Here is a 26,663-nt window from a genome sequence, read left to right as displayed (position 1 = left end):
TTAAAATGGATAGATTACAAGGGACTAAGAAATGCTTCAGTGATTTCTGTGATTTCTCTCTGGTTGTGCCAAATAGTCCCATTGTGTATCAAGGTCACCATGTGGGTTGTTCATCCCATTTTACCAAAGTGGCACTGTTGATCACAGGAAGTAGAAATTATAGGGCTTATATAAATTAGAAATTATAGGGCTTCATTTGCAGATTTAACTGCAAATGAAAAAATGAGTAACAAACAACAGTAACAATACCCAAGACATCCCACAGCAGTACTTCTGAACAATAATTTGCTAAAATATACAAAAATAACAACAAAAATCCAATGAAAAAAAATGAAAGTTTTAAAATAGATTTTTTCTTTCTATAATGTTTTTTCTGAAAATAATTTTTTTTTCTGTCAAAAACTGTTTTAGTACATTTTTCAGACAACTTTAACTAGTAATGACAAAAGTTCTCTTCTCATAAATTCAGGTAGAAAAAAAATAAAGAAAAAAAAACCAACAAAGAAAACTATACAGAGAAAACAGAAAAAAAAATCAAATTCTCTAACCAAACTCGTAAATAAAGGCAAGATAATATAAGTTTGATGATTTTTAATTTACAGTTAAAATTAAGTTAATTAAATTAAGCTGAAAGGGAACGAGTTCTATTTACTTTTTTGTTACTTCTTAATTTTGTCTTGCTTCTCTAATTTAATAACCTTGTTTTGTTCAAATTCAAAGCCAGGAGATTGACACAGAAACAGAACTTAAAAAGCAGGCAACTGTCAACACTGACCTCATTTTGTAAAATTCTGTGATTGATACTCGAATCCTGTTTTGTTTTGTTTTGAACTTTGTAATTATTAATGATTAAGTGCAGAACTCTTTATGGCATAGTTATAGAAGTTGTTTCTTTAAAAAGGAAATCTTTGCTTTAGAGCCACGCTGAGCTTTTTATTTAAAAAGGAATGGTCATTTAAATTGCACTCGAGGGAAGGAGAAAGTACTATATTACACTGATCATATTAAATAGGCTAAAAAAACACAGTTGTGATACCTGTATGAGAAAATGAGCACCATTTTGAAGAAATGCATCATTTCTTATTGGTATATTTAGAGTTTCATGTGTTTTTCCTTCCGAAAATGTGAGAATGTTGTTTCTAGAGATATTTAGAATGCCATCTTTTGCTCTCTCAGGATCCAGATCTCCAGCTGGAATATACAGTGCAGTGTAAATTAACTGCACATCTCCAACCGTTCCTCTCTCCCTTGCAAAACTCAAGGACAAAAAGCGTCCTGTTGGATTACTTTCAATCTTCTGATTCTCCAAAGGGTAAAATTTTATCACGCCATAAACATCATCACTGTCCTGAATGTAAAACAAAAGCTGCAAAACAGAAAACAGTTACGATTATTCAATGTTACAACTACTATACATCATAGTTTTCATACTCTCATGAAAGTATGTCCTGTCACCCTGCATTTTGCTCCTGAGTGAATTGGCACTCAAGAAAGACACCAGGTTGACAACCCCAAAGTATTCTTCGTGCACAAACACCAAGACACTGATAATAGCAACTTTCCCATAATCCTTCATCTATGTCTGAGTGAGCTTTGAATACCTGATATTTTGGTTCAGTAGACAGAGTGAAAAAATTACATTCATTCAGCAAATTCTTTTCAATCATTTGTTATAAAAGCAGAGAGTTGAGTCACAAATATGTCACAAATGCTAATAATCCTTTATTTAACAGTTCAGAGGTTACAGTCTTAATCACCAAACCCTCCTCTTGAGGCTGCTACTCTGTGTAGAATATTCCAGTATTAAGAGCAAATAAGGAAATGGGAATAGCATTTCATCCTTCTCTTAATAAGCAGCTAAACAAGACAGCATTTACGTAATGCTGCATATGATGGGAATAATCTAACCTGAATTCTACTGCATTAAATAACTCAGGCCTTTTTATAACGTTAAGCCAAAGAATTTGAAATGTGGCTCTGTATACAAAGAGTACATTAGGTTGCCTCATTTAAACTCAATAACTACTTCAGCCAATTTAGCCAATCCAACAAAAATTGTGGAGTCTCTACTGCAAGGTCTGAAAGTAAACTTACCTCAGATGGTTCACTGACTTCTGCACCTCCTTGTACAGTATGAGCTAAGAGCTGCAGAAGATAAGGCTCTGCTTCTTCTGGCATATCGTCATTAATAATGTTCAAAGGAAGTGTAACCAGCATCTGCCCTTGGTCAAAATATATTTCCCCGGTCTCTGGAATAAGGTCTGCAGTCACAGGTGAGGGATCACTGCTATTTCGGATTATAACCCAAGTCACAGAAACGTTTCCATGTGTTCCACCATTTCTTACTATTGTGATCCCTTCAAACCTACGGTTTGGAATGAAACAAAAGCTCATATCATATCATTAAAATTAGTACTTGCTAACTAGTTATTAGTTATCCATGTACTGGAAGATGTACACTGGCTTCAGTGGAATAAGTTGGGCAGAGAATGGCTTGAGAGCAGCACTGAGGAGGTAGCTTTGGGGCTGCCTTTTGATGAAAGCCTCAACATGAATGCTTGCAGCCCAGAAGGCCAACCATGTCCTGGGTTCCATCAAGAGAGGCATGACCAGCAGGTCAAGGGAGGTGATCCTGCTCCTGTACTCCGCTTGGATGAGACCCCATCTGGAGTACAAGCATCCAGTTCTAGGGCCTCCAATACAAGAAGGACATGGAGCTGCTGGACTGGTTCCATAGGAAGGCCATGAAGATTATCAGAGGGTTGGAGCACCTTCCCTATGATGATAGGATGAGAGTGTTGGGGCTTTTCAGCCTAGAGAAGAGAAGGCTTTCAGGGGACCTTATAGTAGTCTTCCAGAATCTGAAGGGGGCCTACAAGAAAGCTGGAGAGGGACTTTTTATAACGACATATAGTGACAGAATGGGAAATGGCCATAAAACTGGAAGAGAGTAGATTTAGACTAGATATTAGGAAGAAATTCTTTACTGTGAGGGTCGTGAGACACTGGAACTGGTTGCCCAGAGAAGCTGTGAATGCCCCCTCCCTGGAAGCATTCATGGCCAGATTGGATGGGGCTTTGAGCAACCTGGCCTAGAGGGAGGTGTTCCTGCCTATAGCAGAGGAGTTGGAACTACACGATCTTAAAGGTCCCTTCCCACCCAAACCATCTTCTAGGATTCTTTGAATCAATATTAACTGCCGCAACTGACATCTCCTCAGGGCTTAACATTTGTAAAACTGCAGTGCTCATGTAGAATTTTCATGGAGTGCTTATTCATGAACTAATATATCCAAGGAAACTAATAATATATCCAAAGAATTTCTTAGAACTTACTTTGTTTACAACAAGAAGGATACTGAGAAATGGAGGCTTGGTACATTTTGCCTTTTTCTTAGAAATACATTACATTTCAGAAAACTCAATTTTTTACACTATTTTACAGACTACATCAAAATACACTTGTCAGGCATCAATGTTTAAATAAGTGAACTTTTTGCTTCTGTACTGAAATATGAAATATGAAATTGTCTTTTGATAAAGTCATAGTTTGATACATCACCTGTTTTTCTGAGGATGAAATTAGTAGTAGCAGTGGACATTTTAAATGAATATTTCACTACTGTAGAATCAGTGCTGCCTGTAAACATTTCTACAGAGCTTTGATTTCAGTTTATCTGCAAAATTACATATATTTTAAGTACTCAGAAGTTTAAAGGTATTCAACATTTCACCAGAGACATTCAACACCTTTTTGTTTTCAATCAGAGACTGACTTCATACTATATATGCAAAAATTTATTGGGAAGGGAAGCCTGAAATCTATTTCCCACTCTTATAGACTGGCGTATGGCAGCATCACAACTTCACTGATCATGCTTTTAGATTAAGGATTTTTCAGTATCTTGGTAACGTCATTAAATATTTACATTTCTTATACACTGTTCATAAATATTAAAATAATTTTGCATAATTAAACATTATTCTCTTGAAATCTTTATAGACATAGTTAATAATAATTAGAGTAGGTGATTCCTACACTAAATTTTCAGTAGTGATTTTATAATTACCATCTTAAGGATGCTTAGCAAACAAATCACCAAACAAATCACTTAATATGACTAGGTAGTGTCTGAAGATCTGTAGTACCTTGAAATTTTGTCTTCATCAATAATAACAGTCTGAGCAAACAGGATACTGTTGATTGAAAGCACTCCATAGGGTTTATCATTCGGTTGGATGGTGACATGAACAGCAGATGGATTAACCAAAACAGCATCACCCTGTAAAGTGTCCTTAAGAAGAACAATCTGAAAGGTCTCAGCGATTTCTGGTATGGCATCATCAAGAATCTTGAATTTTATATATATTTCATGAACTAGAGGTGGGAAAACAATAGTTGTATTTGGCTGTAGATCTAGGAAATCCAAATTAAGCTGTGCATGCGATGTTGAATTCCCAGTTATGATGGTGTAAGCGACAGATACTTCACAATCATCAGGTCCAATTAATTTTCCACTGTCGTCTTTACCACGAACCACTTGAATTCTTAGTACATCAGCTTCCTCGGGTACCATGTAAGTGCTCTGAATGAATCGCACAGGGCTGTCATTTTTCCTAATATTAATCTGAATGGAGTTTTTTGTGGCGTTGATTTCAGCCCCTCCTTCCACACTCCTCAGATAAACAACAAATAATTCATCGTTTTCAGGTATCTGGAAAATGATATTAGAAACAGAGTGTAAGTCATATTTCAAGTATATGCAGAACTCTTACTGAGAAATACGTTTATATATTTTGTTGAAAGGATAAATAGCACAAACTTGAGAACTCTTTCCATATTAATGTGAACAGGCAAAAAAATCTTTCTTGCAACTTCGTCTGAAGAAGCCTTCTCAAAACAGAGTGTTTCTATTTTCTAAAATACAATTCTTATGTTCTCTATATGCACTTAAGCAACAGAATGTATATTCAATTTTAGTTGCAGATTATATCTTATTATCTTACATAAATAGGTAACATGGAGCTTTTAATTGCATCATGCTTGGCTAATAAATACATCTGTCAAGCTTCAAATACAATAAGACAAATTATTTCCTACCTTGCCTCTTGTTTTCTCTTAAACTAAGTTTTCCTTTATTCCTCACTAAATCAGGAAATGTATACACTAAAATTACCCAAAGTCTAGACTGTGGAAATCAAAATAATGGTCTGGTTATACTAGTTATGTTAATAGTACTGGTATTATTAATAATAATACTGGTTATATTGTTTTTCCTACCTTCAAAACTTTAAAGCTCAAATTAAATTCTGACAGTAACACTGGATTATTGTGAACTCTAGCATCATAATCATCAGTACATGCTTTCATGTAAAAGTCATCTTTTACATTACAGCTGTGAAAAACCTTCAGAGTGGAAAGTCACTGACTATCCATACTGATTCAGATCTCTTTCAGAAACTTTGTTAGCACCTCTCAGAGAAAAAATAATAAATTCACATCTTCCCAAAAGGAAAACCCATGACAATTTCTTCCTGTTTTTAAGTCTCAGGAATATGATATCTAACCAGAAAAAGATGGTTTTTTCTACACTTCAGCACACCAATCTGGCAGTTTCTAAACACTAGAAGTGTAAGTAGAAACATGGACCAACAGTTTTTATAATGCAAAAATGGAAAAAGTTGCTTTAAAGTTGCTCACTTTTAAGCTAGATACCTTTCACTTTTATTTTTTTTCTACTTAATTTCCTTATTAAGTTCTTCTGTATCATATTTACTTATTTTGTCTATTCTGAACTTAAAAGAAATCTTCTCAACGTAATTTTTCAATTGGTCAATCTGAAAGTAAAAAGATGGTGATTACTATCTTGTATTCACACTTTTCAGAAAATTGCCTGTTTGTTTCAGGAATCTCATCTATTTTCAGATTTTTTTCAAGTATGCTTCTTCTGTGAAACATATCGACATAAAACCCAATAATTCATCTTCTTTTGAGCTTTTCCTCTGAATATTCAGTGTATTGTATTTTTTCTTTAGTGAAAGACATACCATTTCTGCTCTTCACACATATGAGAGTGAATCAAGTTTATTAAAGAATAAAATGGATTCATATGCATTGTTAATAGAAGACAGAGGTACATAGACTTCAGTGAGGATGTAATAAAAAATGCAATAAGCAATGTAAGCAATACCATGATTATCTTCGTTAGGAAGAGGAAGAGGAAGAGGAAGAGGAAGAGGAAGAGGAAGAGGAAGAGGAAGAGGAAAAAAACCAACACCAAATATAACCTCAGTTTGCAAGGCAGAAAATAATTAGGGAAAACCAGAGTACATTTAAAAAGAAGTACTTAACAATAAACTGATGTCTCATGTGAGAACACCATCTGTGGCCATACAACGAGGATCATTTGAAAAAAATGGTTCATTTCTATATTTGCTACAGTAGCACCTTATGGTCAGAGAGGCCAGGATATGCTCAGAATGTATTCACCAATGAGAATTACAGGAGGAACATTACAAAGACTGAAAATAAAGAGTTCATGAAGTGAAAATATCCATTCATTAACCTTATTTAAGCAAAGCATTTTTATAACTTATTAGCCCAAATATCTTTAGAACAGCTGTTAACCTCCTCTTACCTGATCATCAAGCACAGTTAAATTATAAATCAGTATAGATCTACCAGGAGTAAACGTAAGGTTACCCCTGGCTGGACTAAAGTCTTCTTCAGCTGGGTTTGGACCATCTTTTATCTGCAAAAAAATAATTTTTCTCATCAGAAGTATACAAAACAGCAAGACAAATCCGGCAGAAGGACAGTAGCCAGTATACAGTATGGCGTGTTTAGCCATCTCCTAGTTACAAGTATTCACGTTCAGTTTGAAGACCTATGCTTTTTTGGTGAATGGAGTCAAAGCAACCAATCTGAAGAAATCATATACTGACAGAAGAGGAGGAAGAAAACTGCATCCATACAGAGGACTTCCTATGAGGACTGGTATATTCTGATGCATAACTGATTCTCTAACATTATCAAAACCTTATACATTAAAATTCAGTTTAAATCTGTAGTGTTTCATGTTAAATTCTAAAACAAATAAATTATTGGTCTTGCTTTTCTTCTATCTTGACTTGTTAAAGATGCTAAATCTAAAAGTAAAACCTGGAAGACAAGGAAGACTTAAAAGCAATGTGAGATGTTTTTGTTTTAGAAAATCTTCAAAATTATTTTTTAACACATATATATAAACAATGCTGAGAGATGGACCCAAGTAATTGTCCTGATACTAAAATTTATTGAACCTTAGAACAAACAGATCTACAATAAATTACAGAGAGCATCACAACCATTACTTTATCCATTAATAGTAATGCTATATTCAGTATGAAACAACAAAGTTTTTCAGATTTTGACAGGTTTAGATTAAACCCTTGATGTCCCAGGGAAAGGAAAGTGATACAGAAATACCCATTTGAAAAATTTTATGCATAATTTTAAGGTATGTAATATAATCTGAGGTAGATGACAGAGCAATAAGAGCAATAACTTTATCATATTCAAATAAAGTAGGTAAATAACAGAATAAATATTCAACAAGAGTTATTTTGAAAGCTTTCGTTTCTGGAGGCTCAAAATACAGATAAAGATACAGAGGATTATAGATAGAATTTCACCAAGTCCTAATTTCTCATACCTAAATGTTCAAATTTAGGCTAACTTTTAAAAAGTCACTCTGGCGTCTACCTGTAAAATATATATATGTATATAAAGGCACACATATTACACACAATACACTTTGTATAAGATAAACTAATACTGCATCAAGTGCCTTCCTAAATAACAGAGAATACTTAGTTTTCTGTAGCTCCTCTTAATATTTATTCAAATTAAACACTCAGATAATTGCAATATTTTCCATGGCAGGTAATATGAATCCATTTCATGAAATAGATTTAGCAATTGTGGATGTAGGCATTTTGCTCCTCTCTTCCTTTTACAAACACTTTGATAAATCATGATTACAGCCTACTAGTTTTGTCCAGCAGAAAGGTACCAAGTGTTTTAAATAAACTCACCTCAAAAGTTACGATGACTGTCCCATAGGTTCCCCTCTCTCTAATTAGAGTAAGAGGCACAAATTCATTTCTGCCCCTGGGCTCATTCACGGTGATTAAGGCAGACTAATGAGGAAGAGAAGGGACAGACAGTCAGGCACAGATCAAATATCCCAGCAGAATGAAGAAACTGTTGCCATAGAAATACCAAACTCCCACAGACAAGTTAATCCAATCTACAAACCAGTCCCCTGATGGCAGGCATTTCCTACCAACCAATTCGTTCAGCTAATAAAAACCCTGAGAGATTTCAAATAAAAATTTATCCTGTTATGCAAGGAGGGTTCTTTTGTGGTTGTTTTTGTTTTTTTTTTTTTTTTTGTAAATGAACATAGTCAATAGACACAAAGCACTGGTATAATGTCACTGATATTTTTAGGAGCTCATAACCTGTTACAAATAGATTTTCACCATTATGGGGTAATTTATTAGTAATGTAGCTATGAATTGACTATCTACTACAGGACAATCATTTAGGTCATTGGTTGCTTTTTCAGATGGTTGTATGTGACAGATGTTAAAGACTTCCACTAATTCAGTGAAAAACTTGCAAGCCAGGTTTTGTAGCTCTAAAATTGTCACATGTCCATGTCTATTTTTCAGAGAAAACCTATAAAAAGGTCATATTGTGAGAATGCTAGCAATAAGGCAGATACTTTTTATACTAACATGAGGCTCTTAGGCTATTTCTGAACACCCAAAAGCACAGAGTAGTATTAATGTAACTATGAAGTTACATTATGAAGAACATAACTATGTTACTTCATAAATTACAAACACATGTATGGATTGCTACTAAGGATGTCTTCAAGGACATATCTCAGAAACCATTTTCAAGGGATTCCATTGAATAATAGCCAGTATGTTTTCTGCTTTCTAAAATTTTTACATACACCACAAAAAAGCCATACCATGTTAAAAGAAATTATTCCAAAGGCATTGTCATTTGATAAGATTGTTACAGTGACAGTCTTGGGTGAGCCAAGCTTTATCTTTGCAGATTGTTTCTGAAATTAACAAAATAAAACAAGATATTAAACATGAAAAATACATGAAAAAAACCAACATTTAGATGTTACTATAAATATTACTCTATATAAACTGTTTTTTTTTTTTTTTAAATGTGTGTTACAGTGAATATTAACTTAAATTAATAGAAAGCATCAAAATAGTTCATCATCATATTCTATCTGGTCCACAAAGAGCATGTAACAAAGCTTGTAAATAACTACCTATAGTTTGGCAATCTAGTAATGAAAGTGTAGGTACAGAGAAACATGAAGCATGCAGCACTGCCAGGAACTCAGAAGTTGTTCTCTTTTCCTAACTTATGTATAAAACCAAGACTTTGAAGCTATTACATGAACTGAGATATCAACTAAACAAACAAATTTTTTACAGTGGTTTAAAACTGAGCTACTGCATCTACACATCAAAAGAAGTGAAAACATGGAATTTACTGCCAACATCTCCTGAGGAATAAGATAAACATAAAATTCTTCTATGATGAATTAACTTCAAATTCAGTCATGGTCTGTTACTTCAAAATTTTGAATAGGAATCACTCCTTAGCAGGATGACTTCTGTAAGGTAGAACAATATGCAGAGATTTATCAACGTTTTTTAAAAGTGTTTTGTTGTTTTCTGGGGAGTCTCATCTATTATTCTGGATCAGAAATCATGGTTTTTTCTTTTGCCACTTCCACTCCCTCTTTTAGGCACAGTGGATAGAATAAAACAGGGAAGAATGACTCTCTTCACAATCTAACTCTTTGGCACCTTAGCGCAACCCCTTCAAATGTCCACAACTGAATGTAACGTTTGCTTAAGTTTCAGTCTGTCCATGCCGCACAGCAACAACATATAGAGAGACTCAAAGGAATGGAGAAACCTTCTAAATGAGCAGTGAGAACCATTCTGATTAGTCTCCAAATTTTAGTTCAGACCTGTTTAAGATTTAGATTCACAAGAAGTGCAACTACACAGAATTCTATGGAACACCATTTGTTTATGTCAGATTGCTCAGACAGATGAAAGATAAATTTAAAAAACACAGACTTACTGGTAATGTCAAATAAAATGTGAATGTCTCATCTGCCTCTGGAAGGTCATCATCACAAACAGATATATACACTGTTCGGTTTGTTTCTGTGTCAGGTATAAATGCAGCTGCGTATGTGTCAAAAAAGTCTCCCGTGTCTTCTCCATGAACCTACAATAAGTGTACAATTGAATGTCACCTCCTTCCTGTACGACCTTCTATAATATTCTGGACTGACTTCCCGGATTTCATGTACTCTCTTTGAACATGATTTCTCCTGCTATTAACCCTGCTGTTACACAAATTATTTCTTGATAATGGTGCAGACAGTGGGCTGTTATTACCCATGCTGAGTGACAGAAATAACAGCACTTTCCCCAGAACCACTTACAACATCCTTCCTTGTTACTGGGTATCTTTTGTATAGCGTACCATATGATTATTTCTCAACAGAAAGACTGTTCCAAGCACAGATCCACATGGCTTATATTAGACCACCTGAACTTACCTTACCTGAAGATGTTACTGCCTTCTGCCTTCCATCATCATTCTAGGAAATAGAAGGAGACTACAAATGTAGCCTACAATGTTTTGCAATTGGTGGGAAAGATGAATTGTTTTAAAATGTAAAGCTCCGCTTTCACTTTGCTCAACCAAAGAAAATTGTATTGGTTCAACGACAAGTAAGGTGGCCACGAGGCCTCCCCTCAGCTCCTCTGCTCCGTGCTGAGCACACCCAGGGGCCTCAGACATTCCCCCAGATGTCTTGTTTTCCACCATCTTGGTAGCCCTCCTTTGGATGCTCTCTAATATTTTCATGTCCTTCTTATATTGTGGCACCCAAACGTGCACCCAGTGCTGTGGATGAGGCTGCACCACAGCAGAGCAGAGCAGAGTGGGACAGTCCCCTTGGAATGAAGCACTGCTCCAGTGAACTATCACCTTCCTTTCCACTGGCTTGGCAAAAGTATAAGCAACACTCAAATGTAACAAATATTAATATTTACTGAGAAGATAACTAGCGTATTTTCTTACCGACACAACTGCTGTGACGTTAGCAGGCTTCCCTGTCCTCTCAATTACAAGGCGTATCACAGTTGTACTTGTTTCATTAACTACAAACTCTGTTTGTCCACTGAACTTCACTTCTGTTTCTCCAGATGTGAAACGAATGAGTGCTGCTAAAATCAAATAAACTAATAAAGAATCAGAGTGCATCCCTGTATGGAAACAAACAAACAAACAAACAAGAACACAAAAACATGAATAATTAAAAATAAATTCTGTACCTAAAATATATAAAACAATCTCTCTTGACACTTCCAATGCTGACAACTTTTCTGAAAGGGTTTCTGAAAACACTGCAAATATTCTGTTTCCCCAGTGAGCTTCAGAAATGAGAAGAAAAAAAAACACACACAGGTTTCAAGAATGATCAAGTTAGATAACACAATCATCTGTATCCAATTCTATTTTTACAAGTTTAATCTAAAGATATTCTAAAAGCATTTTTTAATGTTTTCCAAGTGAAGGAATAAAAAACATCATTTAAGACAACAAACATACTATTGCACAATTATTTTCATTTCTAATCAGAAAAAATACTTTAAGGTTGGCAACTTACTCTTTCTTCCAGTTCCTTTTTTTTTTTTTTTTTTTTTTCTGCTGTTAATTCTCTTTAAAAATATATATTAACTGCCACAAAGGGTGAAGTTTTGGATGTTTGCAGTTACCTCGTATACCATCTGCTATCTTACAGACCATGAAATGTTTTTAAACATTTGCATGTTTACTTAAGATAATTTTCACAGCTTCTCTTATCCTATGATTTTACCATGCTTTCTTGTCACAGAGAATCTCTACGCAGAGATATATTTTTGTGAAGTGTATGCCAAATGTGCAATTATAAAACACTTCGGATACAGTACAGATGTTAATTCTTTTATGTATGCAATTTGATAACTTTTATCCTGTAAAGAATAGAAAACAAGCTAGCCATTGGACCAGTAAAATTAATAAAGCTTCAGAAAGACTTCCAGACTTTCATTCATCTTATAGCAAATTCTGTCTGCAAAAAGGTTAATTTTCCACTAAGAGGACTTGAAATAAAGCTGTTTTCAAACCTGTTAAAGAACAAAAATTATTTACAGACATGACATATTGTATATGCTGTAAATATAGTCAATAAAGCTATCAGTGTCTCTCAGAATTCATCTAGGGCAGGATTGGCAGAATGACAAAATTAGCTGATTTTAATTACTTATAATGAAATATTCTCTTTTTCTACTGAACGTCACCAAGGGAATAGGTGAGCAGTGAAGCTAAGTGCAAAAAATCATGACCATTTGTTCTATCAAACATTTTGCAATCTACTTAGAAAAGTGTTTCATTAGCTCTAGTAAAAATGTCATACAGTAAAACAGTTTTCCCGCCGCACTTTGCACTACTACAAACTGAATTTGATTCCCATGAACATGGTCACTCAAGATCTCTATGACTTTTATTAAGGATTAAATGTGTAGCAGACTTTCAAGAGCAAGGCTTTATTTTTAAGAAGCGATCTATTAGTGATGTTAGTGCAGAAAAAGCCAACTGCAAGAAGCAAAGATGAAAAATACCTCAACAAAAAACTGTTTTTTAAAAATCCTCAACATTTCAAAAGGTGATTGTGTTAATCTGCAAAACATTTTTGTTTTTGTGTGGAACTGCTCAGATAAACACCAGCCTTCAAGCCTGGGAGTGAACAGTTGTGTAACCTTTGTAAACTCTGAGACAATCACACTGTCTGCAAATGCAGGCATCATCCATGCCGAACTGAGGAATTTGTTGACCTTTTAGCTTCTGCTGTTACCTCGTCATAGACTTTGCAAATATCTTCCCACGGTACATGCTTCTAGTAAGTAATACTGAAAACTTGATCCTTGAGGGCAAGATTACAAAGTTTAGAATTACTTGAATTCTATTACTTCTACTAGAGAGCATTCTGAAACTATAGGATTACTCCTGTGGAACAAGAGAGGTTTCACAATCACACCATCAATTATTTAGCTGGTGTGTATTCTTCCTTGTTACATTATTTGTACTAAGATTTACCTTGCACAGCCTGCCAAAAGTAGTTTTAACTCACATAACCTCAGCTTTGAAAATCAGGATTATTTTAAAAAGATGTGATATAGTAAATACAACATGAATCAAGATTTGAAGAATGAAGAACAAATTCATCCTAGCAGCCCAAAAGATGCCTTACTTTATTAAATATCAACTCATTCTGTGCACTTTATTTCCAGTTTTGCTAAACAAAATTATAAAGGAATACAGTTTGTTTGTCATTAATTGCAGCACATCAAGTTCAGCAGAAGCCATTGCAAGATCAGGGGTTAAGAAATTTTTCTTCCCCACCTTCTTCATCCCAGTGTATAAACAGTGATTATAACTTGGTTTCTTCAAATCTAAAACTGTAGTGGATCAGATCATATCTAATTAATCTACTTTTCAGATCTTTCAATTCAAAACATCCAGTCCATCTTTAAATGAGATTAATGAAGTAATCCAATGTTTGAAACAATAACCAGCAGTGGGATACCATAGAGCATCAATACTATAATAATTAGTATAATGCAGTACACAATAATAAAACTGTTTTCCAGCATCTAAAATGAAGTAGCTCTCAAACAAATAATGCAGACATCCCAATGGTACCAGAAAATCTCAGAAGTCTAAAAAGTGCATTCTTCACCTTATAATAAAAAAGCAAAGAAGTCAAACTCAGCATTTCTGTGTCATGATCATTCACATCTTATGTCACGTGTTACGGTGCTTTCTGAAGTGCAGTTATGTTTCCCTTGAAAAAGCAGACACTTAAAACCCTGCATATACAGAGTTAACACAGTAATTTCATAAGTGATATCACAAATGATGTAATACTATTTTAATGTGCTGTCCAGCTGGAGTTAAGAAGAGGAAGGCTTATGAACCTGCTGTTTCTTGTAACTATTGAATCACCAGAATTGACTCATTTTTTTCCCCACTGTTTATGGAACAAATTTAGTTGAAGATTTTAAACTTTATAAAGAATCAGTGGTCATTTCAGCAGACTGTTACAAAGACGAGTAGTCTTTTCTGCAGATTTCTACACTGGCTTTCATGCTTAATAAATCTAAACTCCCTAAAAATTAAAGATCTATTGGCTGTTTTCAGTGAATAATGAGAAAACCTAAAACCTAGTGGCACATGCATAGATGAAGAGAAATAAACGTTCTGCAAAAGATTCCAAATCTGAAATGAAATAAGATGTCAGATATGGAACAGAGAATGGTAAAAGAAATGGGAGATCACTAACAAAGCAGGTGGAAAGATTAAAGACCGTACCCTTCAGAGTGGTCATTGTTGCTTGTCAGAAGAAACAAGAAACCATTCTGAAGCAAGAACTTTCCAGCTCACAAGATACAACTTGATCGGCAATGCTCATCTTTGTACTACTTATCATAGATTTCTGAAGTCCACTGAGATGGCACACCACAGCAAGTGTGAAGTTTAGTGCACTGTTTACTGCCTGTCTTTGTCTACTCCACGTGATTACGGACACTCAGCCAAGTAGAACATTCAAAAACTGGCATGCCTAGTACTTTGCATTGAGTACAGCATTACAGCTATCAATGGTTGCCAGACAGAAGGCTATTCACAGCAGAGATGTCAGCACCCAACAGCATCTTTGGTTAAATACGATGAGAGAGAAATACATGTGCTCTTTCATATGTAAAGAGGAGATTCTCTGTAGTACACTGGAACAGAACAGAGCAAGAAGTTTCACCAGGTCATTACCGTCCCTGCGTCTGTTGCAGAAATATATTAAAAGCCTGCATATTTTCAGCATTTCTATTTTTTGCAATCTCAGAACCACTGAAATTTACAACAGTACTGGCAAGCAATAGAGGAAAGCAACTTTGATTTGCTAGACTTCTACTTTCTGTGCAGTGTGACCTGAAACTAACACTGAAGGATTTCCTTACAGACTGTTAGGTGCTGTTTTTTCTAAATTTTTTCCAAATTGCCTCAATGTTCCTACAGTTACCACATATGCAAAAGGAAACACAACAGCAATGCTGGCAAAACCAAGCATTTGAACTGTACTACTCCAGTCTGCACCTTTTGTTTCTGTTACATTTGATCCTATTTTTGGTCATGTTTGTTTTGTTTTATTTGCTTGCTTGTTTTTTAAGATGTGGGATGAGTACGTCTCTCTCTTTTGGAGTGTAGAAAAGGCAGAGCATATAAAAATGTTATTTTGAAAGAATCTTATTAAATACACATATATATGTATATATATATATACTTCAACTTGCTTTAGGGTGAATAAAGCATGAGAACTGTAAGTATCAAGTACTGTGTTTTCTGCACTTCTTCTCACTAAGGACAGCACTAAAAGTTGCAGCATTTCAGATATGAGTCTGTTTCGGTGATTCCCATGCGTGTCATTTGGTGTCACTGATAGCTTTGCTCTCTAGGCTTTCCTGTCTTCCTCTTTACTACAAGGGCACTGTAGGTACCCCTTTTTATTACTAACAGTGGAAAGTGCTAGTCAAAGCACAAATGCGGACTACAAGGGGCAGAAATCCTATGATCATCTTTCACTGCCCTGAAGATTTAGTACTCAGCTGCTTGCTAACCTTGCTTACCTTCTTACAAACTACTGTTACCATGGCATAGCACAACTACAGCACAAACTCAGGTCATAAGATTTATCTGCATTTAAACAGAATGACACTAACATCAAGGAAAGGTTTCACCTGACCATTTGCTTCCTAAAAACTGCAGTATTTAAAAAAAAAATCTTACTGTTCTTGGTTATATGTATCACTAAGAGTAGCCAACTGATCAGAAAGTGAAGAACACCTTGATATAAAAAGTACTGTTCACTAACTAATATTTCCTTAAAAAAGGCAACTATCCTTCAACACAGACATCCTAAGGAAGAAAAGACACATGAACTACCTGCCATCGTTTTTGTTTTACAAGTCTAAAAGGTAAATCCACCATCATAGCCAGGAACCAATGCTGAAAATCGTAAAAAAGCAAGCCGAGGCCATGGCAGAACCCACATGAGAAATCCCAGTCATCTCATCTTCTTAATAGGAAAAAGTAGTGATATGCCCAGAATATGCAAGACTTCTGTCAGTTTCTTCTTATTACTTCTTCAGAACTATTTGGATGGATCTATATTATAACCTTGAATTTTAAATTTTGAAATACATAATAATCACTGGAGAACCAAGTTTTATCTCGTAAATGCTATAGAGTTTCTGAGGTAACCAGTCCCCATTTGGAAAATAAAAGAAAAAACTAACAAGCCCTGCTGAATCAACAGCTTCTGATTGCAGATAGCAAGCAGAGGGTACACTTGCTGTTACCTTATAATTTGTTGGTCTAACAGTGAACCAATCAATACTTCTGATTAGTTGTAGGAGTCACATAATTTTAATCTAAAGTAATTCCAAGGCAATTATTCATTATTAAGTTTACTTTATATTTCAAACAGATATCAAAGCCTAATTTAAACAAACTTTGGCTAAAATCTACCATTTAGTATGCTAGGAAATACGCCAGTGGGAAGTTCACTTTGTCTTAGTTTGTATAAAGGAGAAGGGGAAGGGGAAAGAACAGGGGAGTGGAGGGCAGGGGAGGGGAGGGGACCAGCCCAACACTGATTTCAGCTGCAGAATTTCACATAACTGAAAAGAATCTACCTACATGTAGATTTAACTATGTACTGTAAAAAACAGTGTGTTCTTCTGGAATAGTTTTATACGAATAGTTAAACCTAGCTTTCAGCTTCAACCAGATGGTCTTTTCTAGCCTTATGGAAACAGCACAAATCCTTCACTAATAGAGATTGTTTTACAGGGTTTTCCAGAACCAGGACCTACGTTTTGAGCTGTCTTTTGTTCAGTGTAGAGCTTAAGACACTGTAAGGAAGCTTTCACACACTCTCATGCAGTTTCTTGCATAAAGAAGAAAACATTAAAACAAATAAACAAACAACAACAAAATCTACGAAGATGCTTAGCACTCCCAATTCAGTCTTATGTGGAAACAACTGAATGTCTGAGCCTATCTCACGAACAGGCTCTTGCATACATGGGACAAAAAATACAGCTGTGAAAGTTCTGCAGACTTCAGAGAGGAACAACCTATCCATTCTCCTTGAGTGAAGATCTGAGCTTTCACAATAATTTCCATTCATTTCTCCACTTTGCAAGTTTCTCTCATGTCCTCAACATTTAACATATTTTTAGAACAAGGGAGCAAAGGACAAAACTGGTACAACAAGCACTTGTCCTGAATGAAGTTCTATGTTGTGAATGAATAGAATATATCAGAACAAGTAATTTTGGGCTTCTCTGACATACTGGTTATTTTTCTCACACTGAAAATAAACAAAATGAAAAACATAAGCAGCCTGCTTGTAATAATGTTCCACACACAGTAATCTTCAAAAAAAAAAAAAAAAAAAAGTCTTTAAAGTGTAGAATTATAGAATAGTATAGATTACAGCATTACGTTGATTATAGAATAATGGCGGAGATTAGGTGGCATTATGTCAGATAGACAGACTATAGAATTGTTGCTCTTCACACTGGATCATTACAAGTTAATACACATTTATGATCCACACAGTATTTTAATGTGCTGCCTAATTGTCACAATAAATGTCTCAGTGATTATTCTTGACTTTGGAAAAGTATATTATTAAATATGAAAATACATTAAATTTACAAAGCTTATCCAAATGAGCTTCATTTCTATACTGCAGTGTATTCATCTAGTTATTGGACTGCAGCAAAGAATGCTGTTTTCATTTCAGATATGGATTTGTAGAATTACAGCCCAAAGACTTCTTCCTATTTAAGTAATCATTTTCCAAACGATTTTCTAAATGAGGCATTCTCATGAGGCACTCTCTCTAATCTGTTTTATGAATTAATCCCTTAAATCTGGGAGAAAAAAAAAAGTTAAATAAAATACATGATATAGTAGTTACGTGCTGAAGTGAACTTCCCAAGCAAAACTTGCTTGAGTTCAAAGACTTCTCACACTTTCTTTCTCAAATATTGTATTTTCCTTGGCTTTTCTAAACCTTTTAACCTATGTCACAATTTAATAATCACTATTTAATAATTATAATCATTCCCTTATTAAATGGTTATTTCTTTTCCTTGTTCTAAGGCACCCTGTAGTTCCAGACAAGGAAATTTCTTTGTTGATTAGTTATTTAAGACCAGCAACAATAACTATGCTGGAAAGAAAGGTGCTTTGAGAGGATTACACAGAGCTAGTTCTCAACAGCACCAAGCCGCGAGCAGCAAATTAAAGTACTTCATTGCATGTAACCAAATTGGCTGGTTGAAATGCTAATTACCTTTCAGCAAAGCTAAAGACAGACAGGGGACCCTGTGCTTCAGAGAATGACATGCATTTTTTATCCTACTTCTGCATCATTGTCTTGCTAGGAATTATTCAAAATCTATTCTTAAAGATAGCACTTTTCCTAACCTTTAAAAATGTGGGAAATTTCCAAAGCTCCAGCCAATTCTTCAGATCTGTTGGTCTGCCAAACCCATAACAGATGGCTGAATTAAGGCCATGTTAAATCCTTAATGAAGCTAAGCTTGAAACCACTCACAGCTGTAACATATTGGACCAGTCCATGATAAGTGACTGACAAGAATAAAGTTTCTTCAGCAATCTAGACATGAATCTCGTAGTTACACTCTAATAAACCTAGAATAGGTACAAATTGAGATACCCAAACCAATATCTTGGTGTATGTATATAAATATTTGTTATGATATTCTGAAGGAAATTCTGTCTTCAACTTGCTTCAAAATCTACAATCACAAAAATGCAATGAACATGGAAAGCATCATGCATATTGCTTAGTTTAGCCTGTCAGATAAGCCTGCTTAAATAAGTACAACTTTATCCTACGAATAATGCTAGTTGGGATTTACAAATTATCTCAGTAAAACCAATTTAATCTAATTTCATAGGAAATATTAATAAGCCAAAGTATGAAACTCTGGCTTCCACGTTTTTAATATATTTCACAACTCTTGGATTCCAAATTCTTTCTGCAAAATGCCACAAATGTTCATATATGGAGAGAACTTCAAAATCTTTATGCACGTAAAGTATTTTCCAGTGGGATTATTCACTTAAAGAGTGGTAGAGGCAAGTGAGGCTTTGCAGACACAATAACATCTTTCAGAGTAATAAAAGGTAACAGTGGATCCAGCTGGAATAAGACAAATGTCAGGTAACATTGATTCCTTCTGTCGATCCTTATGTTCTAGTAAACAATAATATTGTTCTTGTTTAAGCAGACAGAATAGCTGAATTTCTGTAACTATGACTAATACATACAATTGGCAGCAATAGTCCAGAAAGTTTAAATTTGATGATTGAGATGTTGTATAGCATTTGAGTTTTAATGTATTATGCCAATGAGGAAAAGTATTACATTACAGTCATATCAAACAATGACTTATACCTAAATCTGCGGAGCTGAAATGCAAGCAATTTATACAAATGAGTAAAACCAAACAGTAGGATTACACATGTAAAAATAGCTATGTACATGATTATACCTCTGGAAGGTCAAGGCCCAGTATTCCTAGAGCAGAAAAGAATTTCAGCATGATTCTATCTTTCCTTAGTCATCTGTTTTTAGAGAACAACTTACGTATTGATTCAATATAAAGTACAGCTATGGAAAAGGCTGGTGAATTTATCAGTTCATCATTAAGCCAAAAAAAAAAAAAAAAAAGGAAAAGAAAAGAAAAAAAAAAAAGCCCCAAAAAACAGAGCAGGGGTAACCAGCAATAAAAGAAAGCTAAAGGCGTTGGACATCCTTTCTCTAATAACATCAAGAGTTGGATATTTAGGAGGATAACAAACTCAAGATGGAGCAAAAACAAATTTTAGTTCTACTTCTTTTTGAACTATCATGCAAGAATGTGCTTTTCCACTGAGTTTTCAAAGAAGCATCCTAAAACTAAAGCCTTCTAAGCTTACAGGTAATAACTATGAAGTACTCTTAGAAAATGCTACACTTAACAATCACTTCATCTTTATCACATTGTAATTCTGAACAACTATTGCATTTGGGTAACAAATCACTTTTTATAGGTCAATTGTAGGTCATAAAAATTTTTCTCCCAAATTGTTTGTGTCTCATGACTGAGATCCTTACACTTCTCTGTAGCTGTATTTTTCTTTAGTACTATACTTTAGAGGTAAATGCTTTCATAACTTTTGCAGTAATTTAGCATGTCACTGAAACACTCAGGTGTTTTAAAGATTAGCATCTGCAGACTTGAGCACTCTTGAGCACGCATTTACATTTCTTTAATGTAAAGCCAAAAGCAAATTGAAAAGTGAAAGCCAAAGTGTGCACATAACTTAATTCTGTGCACAAGTTTTAATAACAAGGTATGTTTTAGACTTCATTGACTTCATTCTGAAACTTTCACTTAAGTGAAGCTCAAAGTAAATTCCAGGGGAAGAATACCACAGTATGTTTAGTTGTTGTAATGATCATTCTTATTCAAGAGCATCACTTTTTTAAGGTTCATCTGGTAATATTTTTTAGCCTTAAAAATGCTGGCAGCAAAATAAACTGTCCAGGAAAAATTCTCACAAAAACAAGTATCATTTTTTTCCCTGCTGTTTTCCATATAAGCAGGATACAGACCACAACTGTAAGATAGTAAGCATGTGCTCTATTACTGATGCTAACTAGTTAACTTACTAGTTCACAAATTTGGTAAACACCACTGATTTTTTCAAGCAAACTACTAAAACAAAAAAAGTGCATGTAAGAAATCAGTAATAACATTAATAATAGTGACAATACTAGCTTAGAAATAATTATACTTAGAAATCAAAACTTGTGCATTCTTGAAATACATTAGCTGTTACATTATCAACCATTTGGCCATTTCAATTCTGAACAGATTACTCTACAAATTATTTTATTTCCTTGGGAATCTGCTTGTTCTTTTCATATGGAAGTCATGAAGACACTTAAAGGGAAAAAGCTTGTTATAGGCTTCTGGGACAGACAGGCTATTTCCTAAATACATCACATTCTACTTCCACTTCCTAAACTGATCTCATGGGAGATTCTCAAAATGTCCATTTTTTAATTGAAAGACACATTCTAGAAGATAGGTGCAAAGTGCAAAAACAACCAAAGAGAAAACAAACGAACAAACAAAAACCTAAAACTTCTGGATTCTATATAGAGAAAAAGATTTTTAAAAAACTTACATGTTGTTTCACATCAATACTATAAAGCAATTATAGGCTCATTATAAAACAATTACAGATGTTTGGCAAACAGTTCTGTGTACATTTGATCTTAACTTTATCTGGGTTAGCCAGAGCAAATTATGCAACATTTAAAATGGAATCGCATATCAAAAGCCACAAGCATAAGACTTCCAGTTGTAACCACTAACCTGTTTACAACTCACTTCTTATCTGATGATAATTCTGAAAATTCATTCTTTTAATTCACTTATGCAAAACACAGTGCACGTACAGCTCCCCCACCTACTTTATTTCACATAATTAAAACACCTAAAGCTTCATGCATATTTGAATTAAAAACTGCCAGTTAGAGCATTTCAGGCTGAGGTGCATCTTGACATCTTGCCCTGAGAATAGTATTTTCCACTGGAAGGACTGTGGTCCCCTCTTGCCCTTCTCTACAAAGCAGAAAGAGGAGCTGCTGGAACAACAGAAACCTTAGCACGCTCCCTATGCAGTGGCCACTCGTGGGTAAGCAGCACGCTTGCTATCTGTTGCTGGCTAAACCTGTCTCTGCTGCAACAGGTGCTGCTGGCAGAACTCTAGAGCTGGGAAGTGCAGGTCTCTGCCACTCATACAGGATGCTTCCAAGCCGACTGCCACCTCAAACGAGAAAAATAGAGACGACAAACCTACCTAGACCCGGGGACATGGACATCTGTGTCTTCTAGACTCAGTGAGCCGCCTGCACACACTCGCTGTCACTCACGCATTATGCACTCCGTCTACTACTCCTCCCTCCTGTCTGCGCAGAGTACAGCACTCTCCTCCCTCCTCCGGCTCCTGCTGCCTTTCCGCTGCTGTGGAGATAAAAGGGGGTGGGATGGAAGAGGACAACATTTTTCAAACCCCAACAATTGCCCCTGTGCCGCGGTACTTCAGAGCCAGCCTGCCAGTCGCCGCCTTGTTTGTCTCTCCGCTGAGTTAGGACTGCACTGTTCTATTACTGAAGGCAGCAAACTGCCAGGTGTTGCCTGAAGGATGACAGATTTTGGATTCAAGCCCTTGGACAAGCAGCCGATTACAATTCAGTGCTGGGCAGGGATACAAAATCTCCATCCCTAGATCAGTTACTTTGGATTCGGTAATTTCACTAGTGTCTAATTCCTGTTTTATGGTTACCTCCACCCCACACAAATCCTGAGCTACACCTGTACCTCAGAACAGAGGCAGCAACCAGGCTTCGCCAGTGTTTGCCCCCAGATTCTACAACTCTCCTATTTTATGGTAAACAAGCTATGAAAATTCCTACTTTTCCAGAAAACATTGCATCTAAGCCCCAAAACACTGAAAATACTGAATTCTGATGAAAACTCACTCACTTAGTCCCATTTACATGATCTTTACCCTATTTCCAGAATCAATGAGATAGCAACTAGCTCTTAAAAAAGTGGAAGTGCTACTGCAGCAGGAGCAGCAGCATGATTTCATGTAGGCCGAATCTCATTAGATGCACGAATGCTCCCAACACTCCCTTCTTCTCACGTACAAATTGAAACCACTCCATCAAATTTGTAAAAAGTCATTGATTCTAACTCCAATGAAATCTAACTCCCCAAACATTCTCAATCTATAGCACTACACAACCACATATTAAATACTTTGAGTTTTCTAGATCCTATCATTTTTTTCTGGTCCCAAATCTTTGTACTTTTATCAAAATTGCACTCCTAAGTAACCAGAAAGGTCATGGCTCTGTCACAACATGATGCAAAAGCAGTGTAAAAATATGCACCTACTGTGTGAATATTGACAGGTGCACTTTTTTAAAATCACGTTTCTCATTAGTATTGAATGAACAAAAGCTAACATAAAATCCTTTTCTAATACTAGAATTTTAGTATTTAGAAATAAAACCAAGCATAACTCCAGCACAATTTTAGATATTAATGCTCAAAGCTTTATTTCTGAGATAGCATATTTAGGGACACAGACAGGACAGAATTCTGCTCTGAATGAAAACTGAATGATATTTGCAATATTTGCTACAGTTTTTTGAGAATTCTACATTTCAAATGAGCTTTCTTTGGTGTTTTTAGTTCATGGAGTATATGGAAAAAAATTATCACAGTGAGACACAGAAAGGACTATACAGTGCTAGCAGAGAATCTGCTATGGTTAATATTAACTTTGCAAAGAAGAAACACAGTACAGAAGTTAAAAAAAAAAAGCAAAAACAATGGCAAAATGACAGGATTTTAAACACTGCACATCTTCTGATAGCATTAGTTTAGTGACTGACTACGCCAGCATTGCATAGAGCTGCATTATTCACAATTCAGGAATAATGGAAGTAAATTGCAAAAGACAAAGAAGATGCTAGAGAGTGATGAGAGGTTTGAAAAATTACTTAGCAAAACAACAAAGATCTTAAGTATTTAACTTACAAAACCAAAATAAATGCTTAAAGGTATAAAGCATTCCACTCAAAGTCAGCTTTCTAGTCTCACCTAGCCACATAGTAGGATAGAATGAACTGCCTCCTAGAGGTGTTTATTTATCTCTATTTTCTAAGCAGAGAGTGTAGATGACTATCTTAGATTAGATGTTGTGTATCTTAGAGTTCTGTGATAATATGTAAATATTAAATAAGATGAAATCTCTGGACTTACTCTGTATACAAATAAGCATGGATAGAGAAAGATCTTCAGTGCATAATAAGATAAAGGTGTAGACGATTTGATACACAGAAGCAAAACTGGATATTAACACTAGGAATAATTTTGAACTGATTCTGTATTTGAGTTGTTCTGTAATGTTATTTCAGTCTAAATTATTTCTCATTTTTCCCATTTTCATACAGTTTTTCTGGGAAGAGAAGAGACCCTACATTTGGTTTGGCTCCCACCAGCAGGTTATCACACTGCCCAGTATCAGAGAGATTGATTTAATAGCACCCAGTCCTCAATCACAGTAAACCAATGCATATTAAACATTGCTAATTATTGAGACAGAAAACAAAGGAAGTGCCAGAGACCCCTCTAATTCACATGGATAGTTTCACAGTAATTTACACACGACTTTGAACAAAACTGCGTTCTGATCTGAAATGACTGTAGCTTTTATTGTTCTCTCCCACTCAATTTGCAGTACTCTGCATTTTCATTAGATCCCTAAGGATTTCCTGATTACTTTTTTATTTTCACTGTACCACTCCAGAGACTTACGATTCCCTTTGTTATCTACAAGCGTAAGACAGAGCTCCCATGGGATTTTGTCAATGGTGTTCCTCAGCCAGCCGGAAGGTTATTGATGATTGACATGGGACACTCCACATGCACTTTTAACAACTCAGCATGCTGCCCACGCAGTGCTCTCACCCCTTACAAATGTCAGGAATGAACAATTGGGCCTGGTACCGGGCCTACAATAGATCTGGCATCGCAAAGAACAATTTCTTCAGGTCAGCCTTAACTCCTCTTTTCAATAAAAGCAGTAAATAAGGTGTTTTAAGTACAGCCCTTGATTCTTTATTTGTTTGCATTTCCTTTGATTTGAATTCATTAAAAGTCTGCATGGTAGAAATGGCTCTGCTGTGGGTAAACTAATATTGAAAGCAGTGGCAATAGAATCAATAGACTCCAGTTTGTTTGTTTGTTTTGAAATCTTGCCTTTTCCCTTCACTGGCATCATCTGAAAGGAAAGATCAGTCGAGAGGGAGTTAAAAGAAAAAAAAGCAAATTCCTGAGAAGGAAAAGAGGAGTTAAAGGAGCAAGAAGAAAAACAAAACAAAACAAAACAAAACAAAGGGCTTCAGAAGAGAATATTTTCCCTTCTTTACATTTTTGCTTTGATTTATAAAGCAGATGTCTGTGTTGCATGAATATGAAGGCTATTTGGTTTTCAATCACAGCACTGTAATCTTTATATACTATAAGAAAGTAAATATAAGAGCTAATAATAGAATTTGCTGACTCTCCCTAAAATGCTATAAAATTGAGTTTTCTTTCATGCTTCTAAACTTTCAAAAATTATCACACTTTTTAAAAAAGTTTTTTTTGTCACTTGAGTGAGGGAGGACTCCAAGCTTCCAAATTCTGGGCTAAACACCTATTTGTATACAAGTAGCAAACAAGGAATTGCTGAGAGTTTTGAAACATCAGTCCTGCATAGACATTTTCTGGTACTTCAGCCAAAGCGGACTGAAGTGCTCAGAATGAGGAACATTAAACATATGCATAGCAATTTCATAAGATCAATTTGTAAGTAAAATATACCAGACATAAGCTAACTCTATTTCTTGACTGTTTATTAATGAATCACTTCAAAAATGCCTTAACAGCATCAGGCTTCGGACCACTGTCGCACAGCAGTTTATGATAATACTAGTTTTCTGTTTTCCAAAATTTAAAATGAGCTTTCTGATCATGTTCCTGTTGTCATCAGTTGCACTCTCTGAAGGGTACTACTCCCACTTTGAGGAAATGCACCGCCTTGTTCAGGTATCACTTGACATCTGCTGAGTAGTACCAGGCACTTGCATAGCTCTCCTTCCTGAACTGCTGCATGTCCTTCTTCACGGGCTTCATGAATGCTTTAACATTAAAATCTGTAATTTAATGAAAAGCTTCTGGATGAATAAACAGATATTTAGAAGAACACCATGCTGACAAATCCAAACAGTACTACAACCTGAGGAGACTGTATGACAAAGACAGAGGACAACACTTCTCAGTAGTTTTTGTATGGCTGCTATGCAGATAGGTATAGATAAATTTGAGTTTTGATTCAGGATTTTTTTTTAGACATCCAGTATTTAAGGTAATGGAAAATGAGAATGTCTAATTAGATAATTCCATCTGTTGAATGGCAATAAAATGTAACAATACTGGCAGGGAGCCATTTAATCAACATCTGCCTCTGACATAATAAAATAGGAGGCATTACTTTCAGAGCATCACTCATTCATATAGATAGATAGATAGATAGGTAGATAGATAGACAAGATAGATAGATAGATAGATAAGATAAGATAGATAGAGAGATTTCTAATACAATGAAAGAAAAGCAGATGTTCCCTGGCATCGGTTCATGGGGATTTAGTATATTTTAACACACATTGCATCCATTCACGTAACTGTGACCATATATTATTGAACTTAGCTAACCAAAAAAAAAAAAAAAAAAAAAAAAAAAA

At 35.3% G+C, this 26,663-nt stretch overlaps 1 protein-coding gene across 1 annotated transcript in view; it reads right to left on the bottom strand.

Annotated features, from left to right (window-relative positions):
* The window catches only part of ADGRV1 (adhesion G protein-coupled receptor V1), a 267,806-nt gene that overhangs the window by 235,327 nt on the left and 5,816 nt on the right, over window positions 1-26,663 (bottom strand). Inside the window, exons 2-9 of the mRNA XM_042822761.1 lie at window positions 11,192-11,376; window positions 10,178-10,327; window positions 9,027-9,122; window positions 8,077-8,181; window positions 6,639-6,752; window positions 4,150-4,715; window positions 2,095-2,365; window positions 1,037-1,366 (exon numbers count right to left, since the gene is read on the bottom strand). Coding sequence (XP_042678695.1) covers window positions 1,037-1,366; window positions 2,095-2,365; window positions 4,150-4,715; window positions 6,639-6,752; window positions 8,077-8,181; window positions 9,027-9,122; window positions 10,178-10,327; window positions 11,192-11,376 — 1,817 coding nt within the window. The remainder of the gene's footprint in view (window positions 1-1,036; window positions 1,367-2,094; window positions 2,366-4,149; window positions 4,716-6,638; window positions 6,753-8,076; window positions 8,182-9,026; window positions 9,123-10,177; window positions 10,328-11,191; window positions 11,377-26,663) is intronic.

This window comes from Centrocercus urophasianus, unplaced genomic scaffold (genome assembly GCF_019232065.1).
Source record: "Centrocercus urophasianus isolate 14NV4802_14NV808 unplaced genomic scaffold, USGS_Curo_1.0 seq_21, whole genome shotgun sequence".
NCBI lineage: Eukaryota > Metazoa > Chordata > Aves > Galliformes > Phasianidae > Centrocercus > Centrocercus urophasianus.
Note: the sequence above shows the minus strand (reverse complement) of the source record. Positions and strands in the feature narration are given on the sequence as shown.